Source organism: Bos indicus, chromosome 19, assembly GCF_029378745.1.
Source record: "Bos indicus isolate NIAB-ARS_2022 breed Sahiwal x Tharparkar chromosome 19, NIAB-ARS_B.indTharparkar_mat_pri_1.0, whole genome shotgun sequence".
NCBI lineage: Eukaryota > Metazoa > Chordata > Mammalia > Artiodactyla > Bovidae > Bos > Bos indicus.
The window spans coordinates 56,715,556-56,733,523 of NC_091778.1; the positions used below are offsets into that span (position 1 = coordinate 56,715,556).

Consider the following 17,968-nt stretch of genomic DNA (forward strand, 5'->3'; position numbering starts at 1 on the left):
TGCCATCCAACCATCTCATCCTCTGCCTCCTCCTCCTTTTGCCTTCAGTCCTTCCTAGCATCAGGGTCTTTTCCAATGAGCAAAGTGCTTGCTTATAAAGGGCATTTCCACGAATTCAGACTGAGAAGGGCGCCCGCTGAGGCAGGCTGAGACCAGCAGCCCGCCGCCCTTCTCCCCATCCCCACGGCCCCCTCAGAGTGTGTCTCAGAACTGAGCCTCCCCTCTCCGTCTCCCATCAGACGCGGGGATGAAGCACAAGAACAAGCAGTCCCGGCCACACGGGCATCGGCAGCAGTCCCTCAGCAACAGCGGCCAGCTGCCCTTGCGGCCTCAGAGCGCCCAGACGCTGGCTGCCAGCGACTCAGGTAGCTCCTCCCTGGATGGAGGGTCCTTCTGGGCGGCACTGTCTGCCGACCCTCCTCCTTGCCCCGCCCGGCCCCTCTCCTGCCTGTGGCTGGAATATACCCTATTCCCCCGGAGAGAAGAAGGGCCTGGGAGCCGAGGGATGGGATGTGAGGGAGGAGAGAGAAAACCCTTCCCTCCCGGGCGCCTGCTTTGTGCCAGGTCTGTGGGCAGATACTGTCACTGCTCCCATTTCACAGAAGAGGAAACAGGGGCGGGCTTGCGGCCTGAGCTCTGGCTCCAGGCCCAAGTCCTTCCCCACTGCTCACACGCACCGACTCTCCTGGGCCTGCGAGGCCCCCAGCGTCCATGCTTTCTCCAGAGGGGCCAAATCCGGCCTGAAAGCCCAAGGGCTAAGTGTTCCCCTGGGGTTTGGCTACCCATGGGGGCCAGAGAGGGGCACTGGCCTGGAGCCAGGGGGCTAGACCACTTCCAGGTGACTCTGAGCACATCTCCCCCTCCTCCTGGACAGTTTCCTCATCTGTCAATAAAAGGGTGCTGGATTCTGGCTGCTAAGTTAGGAAGCCCCCTGCAAAGTCTAAGAAAGCTGCTGAGTTTCTTCTCATGAAACCTTATGTACCCACAATGCTTTGCAGCTACTTGCTGGAGGCCCAGGGAGCCCCACCGCACCCCCACCCAGGTCTAGAGCCGCAGCCCGAGGTCCTCTGCACCAAGCCTTCCAGTTCCAGCCCCCAGTGCCTGCAGGAGGCAGAAACCAGTGCAGTGGTGGCGATGTGCAGCCTCGCCTCTGCCAAGGGTTCCTCACTGCTGAAGAGCTTTACACGTGTGAATCAGTAATTTGAATCCTCACGTGTTAAAAGATAGGGACCATTGCTGGTCCCACCTACAGCAGACAAAGCCAAGGCACAGAAAGGTTAAAGTACATGCCCAAGGTCACACAGCTAGAAAGCAGCAGAGCCGGGCTCAAAGCCAAGCTGTCTGGCCCCAGAACCAGCGCTGGTGACAAAGGGAAACAGCCTGGGCTGGAGGATTCAGCAGGGGGCAGACAGCGTCGGCCTGCGGCTCTGGCTCCCAGGACTGTTCTTGGGGGAGCTTAGCTTCCTTCTCCCTGGCACCCCAGTGTCCACTCCAAAGACACATTACGGAAGCAGGAGCGGGGGCTGTCTTAAAAGAGAAATTCCTGCCCTGATTTAAGTCAGTGTGGCCCTAACAGTCCCTGTATTAATAGGGGGAATGTTAACAAAGAGGCAGGCTCTTGGCCCCTGACTTATTTTAACTCAGAGTATAAAGGAGTGTGGCTCAGGGGCTCGTAGGAGAGCTTGACCCTCCAGCATGATGTCCTGGCTCAACCTGGTTAGTGGGGCTTTGGGCAAGCCGAGGTGGGCTGCCGGTGGGCGTGGGAGTCAGCCTGAGCCATCCGGGGCCCCTCCTGTCCCGCAGCTCCTTCCCGTCATCAGAAAGACAGACCTGTTTCCACCGAGGGCCGTCTCTCCCAGCCGAACCCAGCCCACCTGCCCGGCGAGGAGGCAAACCTGCCAGCGGGGCTGGATGTGCACAGGGCCGCTCCTGGGGAGGGGCTCGAGGAGCCCACCCGGGGGCCGCGGGCCACCTCTGCTCACTGAGCAGAGCTATAAATAAACGCTTAGGAGAAAGCTCGGGGCCACGAGGCTCCTCTGGTCCTGGTTCAGGTGGGACAGCAGACTTCTTGCAGCCTGATGTACGTGGCTCCCCCAAACAGGGCCAGCTGTTCTCTGAGGGCACCAGGGCTTCAAGAGGACTGAGTATAGCACCCAGGGCGGAGAGGCGGCAGCGCAGGCCAGACCCCAGGCCCCGGGCACTGGCAGGCCTGCAGGGGTTGTTGGCCCTCTCCCGACCTTGGCTGGACCGGTGCTGAGGCCTTCTCTGGCACAGGCACCGCCTTCCCTCTGGGTAAGTGCCCAGGGCAGTGGAGGGTTTAGATGCTCGGGCTGCACCCTGGGGCGAAGCTTTAAGGGCGGCCGCTGGCAGGCTCCTGGCACATTCTGGGGAAGATGGGGCCACCAGCACCTGGGAAGGTTCCTGGTTGCCATCTTCTCTGGCTTGCAAAACGAGGGGCCTACCCAGGTGGTGCTAGTGGTAAAGAATCTGCCTGCCAGTGAAGGTGATGCGAGAGACGCGGGTTTGATCCCCAAGTTGGGAAGGTCCCCTGGAGAAGGAAATGGCACCTCAGTCCAGTATTCTCGCCTGGAGAATCCCATGGACAGAGGAGCCTGGCGGGCTACAGTCCATGGGGTCACGCTTGGAAGCTGCCGCAGACGCAAGAGGGGCTGCTGGGTCAGGCCATGTCCCTGCTCCCCTTCCCTCCCCAGAAGAGGAGTCTGGCCGTGTCTGACGGCCTTGAGGCCTGACCCTTGTCCTGCTCCGTGTCAGCCTCAACAGACGAGGGGGCTCACTGCTGCCCACCCGAGTCAACCGTAAGGGACAAGCCCTTGTCCCCAAAGCCCCAGGGACAAGGGAAGAATTGCGTCCCACCCGGATAGTCATGGAAGCAGTTTTTTGCCTTCAGATCTATTCTCATCAGCCCCCTCCTCAAAGGTGGGGTTCCCTGCCCCCCACCCCAGGCCCCTCTGCCAGTGAGAGGCCTGCTTTAGGGGTGTGAGGGGAGGGGCGACACAGAGCCACAGGAGGGCGTGGCAGGAAATAGCCCAGAAAAGGGTTTCACTGGAGGGTGGGGCTCGCTGGGGGTGTCATGGGTGGAGCAGGCACTCCCTACGGGAAGGGGCACCCCCCTTCTCTCCCCATCTGCTGAGATCTGATTCATCATAGAACCCCGGAGTCCCAGCGGGCACCTGGCACCCTTTGCTCTGCAAGCGGGAGGTAGGCGAGGCCCAGGCCCTCCTCTGCTCAGTGTCCTGGCCTAGAATCCAAACTCACCAGCTTGGCGGGGAGGAGGAAGGAGCAGCCAGGCGCCCCCCCCCCCCACCCCCCCGCCACCGATGCCCCTGAAAGGACAAGGAGGCCCCCACTCCGCCTTCCCGCACCTGGGCCGCCCGCCCGCCCTCAACCAGCACTGGCCGCCCACGTGCCGGCGAGGGGCTTCCCCTTCCAGCCTGGGAAAGCACAGGTGGGCAGAGTGAGGGGTGCGGGTGGGAGGAGTCCCACGGGTCTCCAACCAGGAAACAAAACCGAAAGGACAAACCCAGCCTCGAGCACGTGGTCACACGCAGAGCCAGCAGCCGAGGGCAGCTGTGCCCCAGTCCTGCTCCACGCTCGTGGAGGGGCTGCCCGCAGCGACCCCGTGAAGACATGAGGGCCCAGGAGGAGGGTGGGCCAGCTGGGGCACCCCCAGGTGTTCCTGCACTTTGGGTCTGAACATCCAGACCCTGCAGGCCTGGTCGACAGCAAGGCCCGGGCTGCCGAGCAGGAGGGAACACACCTACTCACACGTGCTGGAGGGGTCTGAGGGTTGGGGGGGAGCGGTAAGGGGCTCGAGAAGGAACCCCAAGCCTGGAGCCTGCCACCCAAATCTTGCATTTGGGCGGGTGGGCTCCACACCCACCTGGCCACCTGGATGGGAGTCTGAGGAAGGGCCCCACAAGGCCAGGAACTGCCATCACCGCTTCATCCTAGCGCCGGAAGGCGGGAAGGGGAAGAAGCCAGGCCCCTTGGGGACCCAACTCAGGCCTCTGGCTCCCTGAGAGCTGCAGCTGACCTCCTGGACGTGGCCACACAACACGCACATGGGGACTGGGTGCCCCGAAGGAGCTTGGGGGCAGGAAGAGCAGAGAGGGCAGAAAGATGCCTTGGCGGGGGGGACAGGCTGAAGTGTGGGGCCACCATCGGGCCCCCCGAGGCAGGCAGGCAGCTCCCCCACCACCAACTGCAAAGATAGGGGCTGCTCCAGGGCTAAGGCTCAGCCTGTGGTGGGCTGTGAGGTGGTGGCCAAGGGCCAAGAGGAGAGGGTCACTATGACCAAGCCAGGACCTGTTCCTCCTCCTCCCCACCCCAACCGGATCCGACCTTTCAGCCCCCCTTGTCAGAACTCCCAACCCCGCCGCATGGCCATGGGGCTGGTCCCCTGAACCACAGCACAGCCAAGGGCCCCCCCCACCCCTCTGCCCAAGGAGCACGCTCTCTGTACCAAGGCAAATAAAGGCACCGCAAACCAGGGAAGTTAGAAAAGTCTCTTTTAAGTTTTAAATTAAAATTTCACCCTGGTGAGATGATTTGATTTGGGAACTCCATCCAAAGGCAAGCCCTCCACTCTGCTGTCCACGGCCGAGCACACAGTGGGAGAGGCTGGGCGGCCCTCGGGTTGGGGGCCGGCTCACAAGTCCTACACGAGCCCTGCACAGCTAGCCGCTGAGGCGACGCCGGCCAGAGCACCGCTGACCGGGGGTGGGCAGCGGCCCCCACACCTTCAGCCACCCAGCACTGCCGGGAATGCCTCCCACAGCTGTCACGGGGAGTGGGAAGGCCGTGGTCCTTCGCCCGATTCCAGGTGTGACCTTTGAAAGGAGGCGGCGAGCAGGCACCACTTGACTGCAGAATCACACCACCCGGCTCCCAAGCACCTGCCCTGGGACTGGGGTTGGAGGAAGGGGTGCTGGCCCACTGGGTGGCTTCTCTGGCCTTTCCCCACTGACCCAACACCCCGTCGGCCAGCCCCGTTCTCACATACATTAGTTATTTTTATATATTCATATATATATTATAGTTATATATTAAAAAGAGGGGGAAAAAAAAAAAACTTGCCTGAAGAGAAACTCCTGAAGGATCCAAGTGGCTCAGGAAGTTTACTGTCCCCCCACCCACAAAAATTCTCTTATATAAAATCTTCCAGTGCGATCTTCAGGAAACCCCCGCGCGCCCAGCTTCCCCCCCCCGCCCGCCCTTGGACTGCCCCCCAGCTCCAGCCCAGCGCCCGGCGGCATCCAGTCTCATCTCTGGCCGTCCATCGCCGCCATGGCTTTCTGCTGCGTGCTCGCCTGCTGTGCTCCGGGGGGCCACGTGGGCTGTGGGTGGTGGAGGTGGTGGAAGCTGTGGGCCGTGGGGGAGGAGGGCGGGATCCAGGCGGCCTGGTGGCTGGGCGGGGACGAGGCCCAGAAGGGGCTGAAGTTTGCAGGGGGTGAGCAGGCCACGGCGGTCATGGGGCTGTTGCTGCTCTGCAGGCCCTCGGAGGCGCGAAGCTTTGAGAACATGGCCAGCGCGTCAGGGAAGTTGGGCGGTGTGGCAGGTGTGTTGCTGGGGGTACACATCTGCTGGGAGAGAACACAGGGGTCTCGAGGGCTGCCCACGTGGGCCCTCCTCCCAGATCCCCAAGCCACAATCCGAGGTCCTACAGAGCTTGCCTTCCCGTGGGGCTCACCCAGGCCTGACCCTTTTATTTCCCATTGTTCAGTCCAAAAGAGGTTTCAGCAGCACAAAAACCCCTTGCACGGAGCCACTAAAAACCAAAACCATGGGGATGGATTCCTACAATTTTTGTCAAAACCAAAGTGTTTCTTTTTTGAAAAAATACTTGTTTGGCTGTGCTGGGTCTTAGTTGCAAGCAGGTGGGATCTAGTTCCCTGACCAGGGATATAACCTAAGCCCCCTGCATTGGGAGCACAGAGTCTTAACTACTGGACCACCAGAGAAGTCCCCAGAGTGTTTCTTGATGCTTGGGAATGACATCCCCAGTGTCAGAAGCAAATGGTTAATTCCAGCCAGGAGCTAGGGTGTCAGATTAAAGCTGAGACAAGGGAGGAAGCCCAGGGCACCACTGCTTAGCGCTTCAGCCTGGGTGAAAACCCAGCTGGCTCTTCAATAACCTGCCCTCAGATGTCCCGGGGTGGCCAGTCAAGGGAAGACAGCCAGATCCGGGGTTTCCCTCCAAGGGCCAGCCCAGGGGGAGCTGTGCCTGCCGGGCGGCAGTGCTGGTTGGCGGGCGTCAGGGCCTCTGCCTCGTCACCTCACTCCTCACGGGGGTGCCAGGTCTTTCTGATTATTCTCTCTGTGTTAGAGATGAGGAAACCGAGCCCCAGAGCTCAAATCAGTTGACCCAAAACACAGCACAGCAGGGACCTCCCTAGTGGCCCAGTGGTTAAGAATCCACCTTCCAATACGGGGGACGCAGGTTCAATCCCTAGTCAGGGAACTAAGATTACACAAGCCACGGGGAAACTAAACCCGCCTGCCTCAACTAAGACCTGATATAGCCAAATACTTAAAGCACACCACTGCAGGATGCAAGCTGAGCAGCCGGAACCTGGGGGACTCCCAGGTCTGCAGGCCCAAGCTCTTAACCTCCACCCAGCCCCTACTCCTCTGCAATTAGTCAATCTAGCGTAACTTCATGCCCAGGCTCCCCTGAGGACAAAAACCAGGGATGTCGGTTTCCGGTGTCCCCAGCGACTGGCTGCCAGTGTCTGGGGGAGTCCACTCAGCCCCTCTCAGCCCTCTTCCCGGGGGTAGCTGCAAACATGCCAACCTCTGCTGTCTTCTGCCACAACCCTGAGCAGGGACTCCAGCCAGGAAGGGCAGGGGCCAGGCTGGTGTGCCGTAACTGGCAGCCTCCTTGCAAACACCAGGGATGGCAGACCACCCCCGCCCCCCCCCGGCCCCTGCCATGTGGGGAGCATAGAGGTGCCATCCAGGAGCACCTCGCAGGGGCCCAGGGAGGAGGCAGCAGAGAACACGGCCTGCACAGAGCCTGTTGTGACCCCCACGGCCGCTTCTCCCTTTCCCAGGAAGCCATGGGAGCCCTTCTTTGAATTTCTCCTAATTTTAGCAACACCGGCCCCTCCCCCAGGCACAGGGCTCAGGGAGCAAGATTTGAGGACTCTTCACCTTGCAGTCGGAGCTTACACAGCTCTGCAGTTAAAAACTCCAGCCCCCAAATGGGGACAGGCCCACGGCGGTTGGGGGGAGGGCAACCCTCTCTGATTAACTGGGCTGACCCCGCCCCCCCACCATCAGCAGCTGGGGCTCCAACCCGTGTCCTCTCCCGGGAGGCCACAGGACCCAAGGCAGCAGGCCTGGCCCCACCCAGACCACTTCCCTCCTCCCTTCACTATTCCCCCACCACCACCCCCCTTCCAGGGCTGACTTCTCGGCAGCAGGAAACAATGAATGGGGGGTGGGGGCAGGAGCCGATTGCGTCACAACATCGTGACCGACTTCCCCAGTTCACCAGCCAGCGATCCGGAGCAGGCCCGTGCCCGCCTGCCTGTGTGAGCTCAAGCAACTTCCTTAACCTCTCTGGAGCTTCTCTCTGCTTCTATGAAACCAGGGGTTTGGACCAAGTCCTGTGAAAGTCCAGCTCTGCTTCTAACAGCTACGGAGAGTGCGTCCCAGCTCTCAAGCACACCCAGCATCCACTGCCCGCTCTGAACAGCCCACTGTTTCCTGGCCAGTGTTTTTCTCCTCTTCCTGGTCCTTCCAAATCTAACCCGGGAGCCCATCCCCCTCTTATCTGGGAAGATGCCTCCAACTGTTGATGTCCAGTAATCTACGGGACAGCTATTTATCAGTTACTCATGGCCTGGGGCACTTTTGGTATTTTTATGTAACATTTTCCTTTGATTTATTATCTCTCAAAAAAATGACCAGCTCCAAGAGGGCAGGGATGGTGTTCGCTCAGGTTCTGGTTAGGTACTCAATACATGCTACACTCATGGGAGACAACAATCATACCCTCTGTTACAGAACCGGCAACAGCCCTCGAGGGAAGCTTCAAAAGGATTACAAACCCTGCGGGAAAGAGCCACAGAACCTGCAAGGATCACCAGTCCTGGCTCTCGCAGGCGAGCCTCTCTGCTGAAGGCAGCACAGAGCCGCTGAGCCGGAAGCCTGGGCCTTTTGAAATGACCAGTTGATGGAACAAACCTCAAGGGCCCCTTTGAGAGGACACGGAGCCAGGACATTCCCAGGCTCACGCGGCAGCCTCCTCTCAGTCAGGTGCGGGTGGAGGCCCCCCTGGAGATGGACCCCTCTTGTTTTACCAAGAGCCTGGCCTCAACCGCCACAGTCCTGCAGCCGGCATAATCCTCATCATACTCCAATGCAGTTTTGTTTTTTGATTTATACACAACGGGCCATTCCAAGAGAAAAGCTGGTTAAAGGGGTCAAAACAGAACCCCCACCACCACTTGTCCTTTGTAACTACATGAATACATGGCATCAAGAACAAGACACAGCAGAGGAACCCACGGCAGCTTCTCCAGGCAAAGTGGCCACTCTGAGAAGGGAGCTGTGGGCAAGGACACTGAGCGTGAGAAATGGCAAAAAATACACTTCAGAAGCCGCAACAGATCTGGAGTGTGTTTTACGATCCCTATCGGGGGGCCCTCCTCCCCCAGCAGGGCACACTGGTGACTAGAGGGGGAAGAGGAGGCATTCAAACCTCTAAAGGGAAGGGATGTCCTGAGCCCAATGGAGAGCAGGACGCCTTATGGCCAGCAGGGCAAAGGCCCAGGCCTGGCGCCAGCTTGGAAAAGAGAAGAAAGCAAATTCAGGCCTGAACCACTTCTGTTTCCTGTGCTTTGTATGTCTTCACCTACAGAGATTAAACGCATTCTTGGCTTATCTAGTCAAAAACCTGTAAGTCTTCCAGGCGGCTCGGGGTTAGGTCTTTTCCCACGAACAGGGAAGAGTGGACATAACTACCTAGGAAGAGCCCAGCTCCCAGGCCGGAGTGGATTTGTCCCTTTCCTGTTCCCCGTAGAGCTGGGTTGTTTGGAAGCGGTGGTGGGGCTGGGCGGGGGTTTGCTGCCACTCAACAGCAAGAAGTGGCGCTCTATAAACAGACACCCCCGGGTCCCAGTCCCCTGGGGGGTGGGGGGGGGCCGGCCTTCGCTCCCGCTCTCCGTTTCCCCCTCCTCCTCCCCCGATATCCAGTTATCCTGAGCCCCCTCCCCACACCTGCCTCCTGGCTACTCCTCCAGCCACCCTCCTGGCCCCTGACCTAGGAAGATCGACGGGGCACAAGGCCTCAGGTCGAGCCATAGTGGCCCCGGAGGCCTGACCGCAAAGTTGGGCGAGCCGGCCGGCCCCGGGAGCCGCTCTTTCCTGGAAGACATTTTGGCTCTTTGTTTACAACGCGGCGCGGCGCTCCCCGGCAACATGGCTGTCACTGCCGGCGCCTGACAGCGGCCCCCGGCCCGCGCGCTCGGCCGCCCCGGTGCGCTGCGCCCCCGGCCGCCCCGGGTGCGCCGCAGCCGCGGCGAGACCGGCCCTCCCGCCCGCCGTGCCCGGCCACACTTACCATCTGGTGGTGGTGGTGACCGTTGGGAATGTTGGTTTCTTGGAAAAACGTGCTCAGGGCGGTCTGCGGACAAACACAGCGGCAGGGTGGCGGTTAACGGGGGTCGAAGGTAGGAAGCCCAAGGGCCCCACCGACCCCACCGACCCCACCGGCCGGGACCCTCCGCGGTGTCCGTGGCGCTGCGCTCCCGGCCTCCGGGTCCGACCCTTCAGCCGGCAGGCACGCGTCGCTCGGAGGGGGCGTCCCCCAGACCCCGCGAGGGTGCCAGGCGGCAGGGCCCCGCGCCCCACGCGGGCGCCGATCGCCGGACCGGGCGATATACATAGAGCTTCCCTGCCCCCTCTCCCTCCGCGGCGTGCGGCCGGTCGCCCCGGCCTGCACCCCGACCCCAGGGCCGGCGGCCAGCGAGCGGGACCGCCCGGGAGCGCTGGCTCTCGGCCCGCACGCACCTCAAACTGCCAGTGGGCCGCCTGCAGCAGCTGCTTCGCCTGGTCGGCCGCGCAGCCCGCGGCCAGCACGAACTGGTTGATCATGACCTGGTGCCGCAGCTCATCCATGTTCACCGACATGGCTCCGGCCGGCGCGCACTCCCGGGCTCGGCGGCCGCGGGAGGCCGGCTGCCCTCCGCTCGAGCTCGCCGCCGCCGCCCGCGGCCTCCGGACCCTCGGCCGCCGCGCCGCCCGCCTGGCGAGTGTTGTTGTCCGACTCGCGCTGCCGGCCGACACCACAAACAACAGCGCGGGGCGGGGCCGCGTGTCCCAACGTTCGGGGGCCGAGAGCCGCCGCCGCTGATTGGCCCGCTCCGCTCGGCCGGGGCCCGGTTCCCGTGCGGACGTTCGATTCGAATCCTGCGGCCTGCGGGCCCGCACTGTTTCTCTTTTTGCCTGGCCGCGCCCATTGGCGGACGTCGGCGCCGTGGGGCTCCCGGGCATTGGCCAGACGCTGTGTTTTGGCTCGTTTGGGCTCCTGATTGGCCCCGACCCGGCGTTTGGGGCGGAGCCGCGCCATCTGATTGGTCTCCCGTGAGTCTGTTTGAACTCAACTTGAAAACCTTGAGTGCCAGCTGATTGGCTGAGGCGCCTCTATTTGCTGTTGTAGTCTTGGGGGGGTGGTGCGGCCAAGTTCATTCATTACTTCATTGAAACTGAACATGCTCAGCTGGAAAAGCAAGACAGTGGCTTTGACTCACTTCCTCTGAAAGATGTGGTCATCTCGAGAAACACAGTGATCAAAATAGGAAACAGAGTCTTTTAAGCTGCTCAACTCAAAATTGTTTATTTTTTTTAAACTTTCAAGCCGCTCTACTTTTTTTTTTTTTTGCTTTTTATTGAAGTGTAATGTAATCTCTTCATGCCTCCTTCCAGTCCAACCCACCCCAAAAGCCCAACAGTCTTTCCCTACGTTTTTAGGCCAAAAACTTGGCTTTCTGAAGATGTAAACTAATGTTAATGTACATTAAATATAATCGAAAGGAGAAAATGAGACTTTCTCAGACACCAATATTGAAAACTAAAAAAAAAAAAATGTTTTTCCATAAATTGATTGACCTAACTGAAACTTTGTTTCTATACAGGTACTGGCTCTCAACTCTAGATATTTAAAAACAAAGTTTATTTATATACACTGAGCTTCCATCTTCTGAATTAGATTTAACCTTCAAGTTTTGTGCTTGGGAATTGTCAGGATGGGAGAAGAACTAGGAGTTTAAGCAGACTGAAGACAGGCCAGAGAATTTAGAACGGTAAATAAACATTGCTAGGAATTCACTGTGAGAATTTCTGTTTCTGAAAAACTTTGTAAGTTCTGGATCTAAAATACCAAAGAGAACATTATAATTAATTATGAGTCTTCAGAACAGGAGGCTAAAGGAAAGGAAGCCATGATTCTATTTTGACTTTGCCTGAAGTGGATTTAACTCTCCATCTAAGAAAACCTAACCATATTAAAAAAAAAAAAAAAGAATATAAATAAGGAAAAAGTTACACCCAATGTTTATGTACTGATGAAAACCAGCTTCAGGCACTATAATGAGTTTGTCCCATTTAGTTAGTCCCTTTGTTTGTTTGTTTGTTTTGAAGGAGCAGGAGTCAGCTTTTTGCCTGCCCAGACCCATTTCTGTTGCCGTAATTGTACTTCGCTCCCTCCAAGTTTGCATGGGCTGAGACCTGGAGTGTGGCTGAAGAGTCAAGTACAGCTTGCAGCCCTTCCCTTCCAGTAATTGCAAGGTGAAAACAAAAGTGAGCAGCCAGCAGTTGCGATTTGCCAGGGAGCCTGGGCCACAAGCAGCCTCAGAACAAGGAAGTACTGTGACTGTGCGGCTCCAGTTTTCGCAAGTACATACAGGTGTCCAGCATGCCAGGGCCATGAGTAGTAGGACCGAACTGGGCAGAGGCATTGCAGGCTGCAGGAACCCTTATGTCTGTTTGTTTGTTTTGACTACGCCTTGCAGCATGTGGGACCTTAGTTCCCCGACCAGGGATCAAACCTGTGCCCCTTGCAGTAGAAACGCAGAGTCTTAACCACTGGACCACCAGGGAAAGTCCAGGAGCCCTTTTGTTTTGTTCTGTTTAGTACCTAAGTTGTGTCTGACTCTTTGTGACCCCATGGACTGTAGCCCTCTAGGTTCTTCTGTCCATGGGATTTTCCAGGCTAGAATACTGGAGTGGGTTGCCATTTCCAGGAAGACACAGGTCCTGAAAACACCAAAATTGCCAAAGCTATTTTTTCTTGGGTATCAATGTGGTCTGTTCTGAAGCTTTCTTTAATGTTTACCATTTGCAGGGCACAGCTGTAGACGCCCAGCAGAGGCATGGAAGACCAGGCCCCCGAGCCATTCTGGTTATCTGCTGTGGACATAAAGTCAACTTGGGCAGAGAAAGCAACAGAATTCTGCCTCTGATTTGTAGCTGTGAGTAGTGGAGATGCTTAATCAATACTTTGGCTTCTGAGAATCTGTTTGGCAATGAACAGGAGTAGGGCTTCCCCTTCTCAGGCTGGGAAACAGGAGTGCCCCCCTCCTGGGAGCACAGGGAAAATGAATGAGGTCATGTTTGTAGAGGGCTTTGAGCTGTTGGGACGAAAGCAGCTCCCCAAGTGCAAGGTGTTATTAACCGAAGGTATTATTATTTTCATCCGAGAGGACAGAGCGCAGCAGGCAAAACAGAGCAATAAAAGCATGCCCATTAATAGCGAATAAAGTACAGTAGTAGTCTCGGAAGGAACAAAATCCTTGTTACATCAATGGTCTAGGCTACAGAAAGAGCCAAGATACAACAACTAGGAGAAACAGTCTTAGCTAGTATTTCCTCGGGGGCAGGGGAGGTGGGACGGGGGTCCAGATAACAAGGATGTTGGGAATGCAAGTCCTGAATTGGTGGAGAGACAGGCAACAATAAATCGCTGGATCGTCACCAACAGTTGCAATTAACCAAGCATTTCTGGTGAGCCAGGCATCTCTTGAAGACTTTATTGTTGTTTAGTCGCTCAGTGGTGTGCGACTCTTTGCAACCCAGTGGACTAGCCCACCATATTCCTCGATCCATGGGATTTCCCAGGCTAGAATAGTGGAGCGAGTTGCCATTTCCTTTTCCAGGAGATCTTCCTGACCCAGGGATCAAACCCAAGTCTCCTGCCTGGCAGGCAGATTCTTTACCGCTGAGCCACCAAGGAAGTCTTTCAAAGAGTTTACTGTCTGTTAACTCATTTCAATCCACGACAATCCAGAATTCCATTTCACAAGCGAAGCAATTAAGGCACAGAGGAGGGGAGGAGCTTACCTAAGGTCACAGTAGTAAATGCTGGAGTGAAGCATCAGCCGATGTAGTTCCAGAACCTTGTGGTTAACCATTACACCACACTACCTTCCTTAATGCTGTACTGTCACCTCAGTGGGGCTCACAAAGAGCCATCAAGGGCACTGGGACTTGCACAGGGGTTGCTTGGAAAGAAATGAGCCGCAGATGAGGAAAAGGAGGCATCTGCTCTCTTGGGCAATCATGGGGGAGGGGTGGAGAACTGACATTCCCAGGCCATCTCTGATGTACATTCCATTCCTATTTCTTTCTTCTTCCTCTCAACTTCTTATTCTCTGACCCAAACAGATCCAACAGAACGGAGAGAAGGACTTCCTTGGCGGTCCAGTGGTTAAAACTCTACACTTGCAATGCAGTGGGGCGTGGGTTTGACCCCTGGTCAGAGAACTGAGATCCCACATGCTGTGTAGAACAGCCAAAAAGTTAAAAAACAAAACAACAACCGAGAGGGGGAACTTGAGGACTCTTGGTATGTAAGACCCACCATATGCAGTCCCCTTGCTGAAATTTTGTACCCCCTGAACATCTTCTATGGTTTGAAACTTCCAATAGGCTTTGAGGCTCAGAGAGGGTGAGGAACTTATTCAAAGTCACTGCTTGACTTATGGGAACACTAGGATTAGATCTTTCCTTCTTTCCTTCCTTCCATCCCTCCTCAAATTCTTATTTCTTGTTTCCCTACTGTTGCTTCAAGATACCGAGACAATAGGACAAGGTGGCCGGGAGAAGCAGAAAGATGTTGAGAGTAAAGAATCATGGGAGGGGATGTAGTGTCAGGGAAGGGGGTCGAATGCAGACAGAGTTCGAGGGGCAGCTGGATTAGGCTGGAGGTTAGGCCTGCCTCTCCTTTTATGGACTTCTAAAGCAATCGCCAACTCTTGCTTGTTTGACACAACCTATTTTTTTTTAACTTTTTTTTTCTGTTGCGGTGGGTCTCAGTTGCAGTGTTCGGGCTTCTCTCTAGCTGCAGCCCATGGGCTCTAGAGTGCTCAGCAGTTGCGACACAGGGGCTCAGTAGCCCTGTGGCATGTGGGGTCTTATTTCTCTGACCAGGGATCGAACCCGAGTTCCCTGCATTGCAAGGCTATTTCTACTATATGATGGTTAAGGTAAACTTGGCCCCTTGTTTTTCTAGTCTTTTTCCGTAAAGAAAGGGCTTCCGTAATGGCTCAGATGGCAAAAAATCTGTCTACAATGCAGGAGACCCAAGTTTCATCCCTGGGTCGGGAAGATCTCCTGGAGAAGGAAATGGCAACCCACTCACTCCAGTATTCTTGCCTGGAGAATTCCATGGACAGAGGAGTCCATGGAGTTGCAAAGAGTTGGACACAACTGAGCGACTAACTTTCCTTAATGGAGATGGGGGCTTGGTGCAGTAACACGTCTACTCCAGGCAAATCCCAGTCCCCCTCTGTGATCATTGAGATTTACGTCTGTCGAGAATGTTCCCTGAACCCAGCTCTGTGCTATTCTTTATTTGGATTACCTTTTTTAATACAACAACCCAGTGGGGTGAGGCCTGTGCTTATCCCCAATTAACAAAGAAGAAAAGCGGGGTCAGAGAGGTAATAATTGGCCAAGTCACCAGTTCGCTCAGGGTGCAGTTGAGGTCTGAACCCAGGTCCACGTGTTTGCTCCCAGAGCTTATGCTCTTCAATATCGCCGGCTCCTTTCTAGCTCTGTCCACCCGCTGGAATCCACCTTCAGTGATACTAAAACTGGTCTGTATTGTTGGAAGTAGTGGGAAGGTCAAAGCCAGACCTCAGGGATGAGTTCATACTGGTTTATACCAGATTACGTTTTCACTAGATGTCACATGTCCACAAGGGACAAAGTTCATACCACTCCCAGCAGAGTTAATGGCATTTCCCAGAAGCACCACTGGTGGTCTGTACTCTGAGTCCTGCACCTGCCAGCCCCGTGACAAGCCGGCCCCGCCTCCCGTTGCCAGGTGTGTCTTATGGTAGGTAGGTCTCTGGCAACCCTTTCGAAGGGACAACATCAGAGGGGTGCCTTGGCCAGAGGGCAGGAGACAGCCTTCTTAGGAAGGTCTTCCTTCTCTGGGGTCCTCAGCTGTCCTCTTGGACTCAGGCACCAGCCTCTTTCTATGGGACAGAAATCGATGAGCCTGGCACTGGGCCTTTCTAGCCCCACCCATGCTTCTAAAACACAGGAGGAGGCCGGTTGTTATGACTGCCACTGACTTAAAGGTTTGAGACAGGCTTCCAACCTGGCACACCTTTTTTTTTTTTTTTTTTGAGAACTATATCCTGCATTAGGTTTGTGTGTAACCTATGCACAGTTTGAAGCAGAATGAACAATCACCCACGCACCCAGCACAGAACTCAAGACTACTACCTCTGAAAGCCATGCCTCTCCTCAAATGCATATTCCTTTCCTCCCCAGACACATAATCCTCAAACTTGCATTATGCATTCCCTTGTTTGGTTATTTTTTGTCATTTAATTTTATGTGTATGTATTTCCAGACAAAGGTGATTATGAGTCTAAGAGATTGATTCCAGGGCACAAATGACTCACCTTTGCCCGGGCCCAGTCCCTCTCTCCCCTAACTCTGTTGGGTGAGCCTAACGGAGCCCCCGAGCAATACAAATCCCTGGCTCTTTTTCGTGACCTCAGACAGAGACACTGATCCAAACTAGCAATCATAGGAGATAGTCCAAGAGAGTTCCTTGGAGGAGGGAAATCTAAGTTGGGAAGGATTTGGGTAGATAGAAAGGAGAAAGAAGAGAATTTTGGTTTTGTGGGTTTTTGGCTGTGCTTGGTCTTTGTTGCTGTGCAAGGGCCTTCTCTAGTTGTGGTGAATAGGGGGGCTACTCTGTAGTTGCAGGGCTCTAGGCATGAGGGTTTCAGTAGTTGCAGCCCACAGGCCCAGTTGCCCCTTGGCATATGAAATCTTCCCAGACCAGGGATCGAACCCCATGTCCCCCGCACCAGCAGTGGATTCTTAACCACTGGACCACCAGGGAAGTCCAGAAAGGGACTTGAAGAGTTACCTTGAAAGCAAGTTCATAGCAAGACCCATTGGAGCTTCTGTTGGGAAGCTCCAGCTTCTGCTGGGAAGTGGAGGGGGGAATGTTAAATTTGGAGAGGCAAGGGTTGGAGTGGATCTGTGCTGGGCAGCGGGGGAGAAGGGGGCTAAAGTATCACTTCCTTTATCCATGAAAAATGGTACATCCTTCCTCAAGTTGCTGCCAAGACTCTTCAAATTAGGTTAAGCTAAGCTATGCTGGGGTAACTACAATCCTTACTTGTCACCCATGCGAAGTTTGCTGTGGTTTGGTGACTTTCAAGAAAAACTGACCTCTGGGCAGTGATATAACGATCCAGCCTATGGGAGCTTCCACTGTCTTGTAAACTACAGCCCTCAGGCTGCCTCCTGTTTTTGTAAATAAAGTTTTATTGGAACACAGCTACACTTATTTGCTTATGATTCATCTATGAGTACTTTTGAACTATAGTGGTTGCCGAATGAACAACAAAGCCTACAACGTTTCCTGTCTGACCCTGTGCGCCAGCCAGAACTTGGCAATGAGAGGGCTGGAGGGTGGCAAGTAAGTGCTTTAGCGCAGAAGTAGTACACCTCTGCTCAAGGTTCATTGTCCAGAAAAGTCACATGGCTACTCCTAACTTCCAGGGAGCAGCCAAGTCCATCCACCACACACCCAGAAGTAGAGAAGGAGGGACTGGTGAACATCAACAGTGTCTAAACGACCTCTGTGAGGCCCTTCCACAGGTACCAGGCTGTCAGGCAGTGAGGATGGATTTATTTTCCCTTGCTTTTCTGTAAATCCCAGAGTCATAGAGGGAATATAAATGGACCAGGGCTCAGCAAAATGGAGAGAAATATTGGAGCAGTCTGGAGTTTATAAGGAGATGCTACTTGAGGTTGCAGAAATTTTCAGAAACACAGGAAGCCAGGGTATGTTGAGGAAGGAGAAAAAAAAGGGAAAGCAAGTCCTGGAGGGGAAGTGTTTGTTTAAAGTCCCTGGTTGGTTTTCTTTTGTTTTTTGTTTTTTTCCTCAAGTTTTGTGGTAACAGGTACCTTCCTCCTTTGGGAACACAGGGCACCTTGGGGCAGATGATGGACATGTGCTATTTCCTGACCCCAAGAGCTCACGCCACATAGATCACTCTCTGGACCAAGCAGGGTACTGTTAATAAACACAGGGCAGCTTTCCACATAAAGAGGAAGGAAGTTTCTACCGAGAATGAGAACTCTGGGTTGTACACAACAACTGGGAAACTACTAGAACGCGCCTTTGTCACCAGCAATACCCATGTCCATCAAGCCTTGAGAGCAGCCAGAGGAAATCCTATGACCTGTCCTTGGGGAGCTGCCAGACCAGAGCCGTGCTACTGACCAGGCTGTGCACAGAGCCCAGTCATCAAACAGGATTGTGCAAGGAGTCAGGATTTCTGTCCAGACCTGAAGGTTCTTAAAGAGCACAGGTGTCACCAAAGTGTCTATAGGAGAGAAGTTCAAGGCCAAGAAAGACCTAGGAGGGGTATCAAAGGGCTTGTTGAAAACGGTCCTAATTCAGATA

At 55.4% G+C, this 17,968-nt stretch overlaps 2 protein-coding genes across 3 annotated transcripts in view; one reads left to right on the forward strand and one right to left on the reverse strand.

Annotated features, from left to right (window-relative positions):
• The window catches only part of QRICH2 (glutamine rich 2), a 30,184-nt gene extending 25,092 nt beyond the window's left edge, over window positions 1-5,092 (forward strand). Inside the window, exons 19-20 of the mRNA XM_070774043.1 lie at window positions 240-365; window positions 1,804-5,092. Coding sequence (XP_070630144.1) covers window positions 240-365; window positions 1,804-1,985 — 308 coding nt within the window. The 3' untranslated portion in view covers window positions 1,986-5,092. The remainder of the gene's footprint in view (window positions 1-239; window positions 366-1,803) is intronic.
• On the reverse strand, window positions 4,513-10,442 carry UBALD2 (UBA like domain containing 2). Of its 2 annotated transcripts, none has more exons than XM_019982120.2 (3): window positions 10,039-10,442; window positions 9,590-9,652; window positions 4,513-5,603 (listed from the first exon to the last, which is right to left on the reverse strand). In XM_019982120.2, the coding sequence occupies exons 1-3, from the start codon at window positions 10,156-10,158 to the stop codon at window positions 5,283-5,285; spliced, it is 504 nt and encodes a 167-aa protein (XP_019837679.1). In that variant the 5' UTR covers window positions 10,159-10,442; the 3' UTR covers window positions 4,513-5,282. The 2 variants fall into 2 exon arrangements, with proteins under 2 accessions (XP_019837679.1, XP_019837680.1); XM_019982121.2 differs by having other exon boundaries at window positions 4,513-5,600; window positions 10,039-10,437.
• Window positions 10,443-17,968: the final 7,526 nt, after the last annotated feature.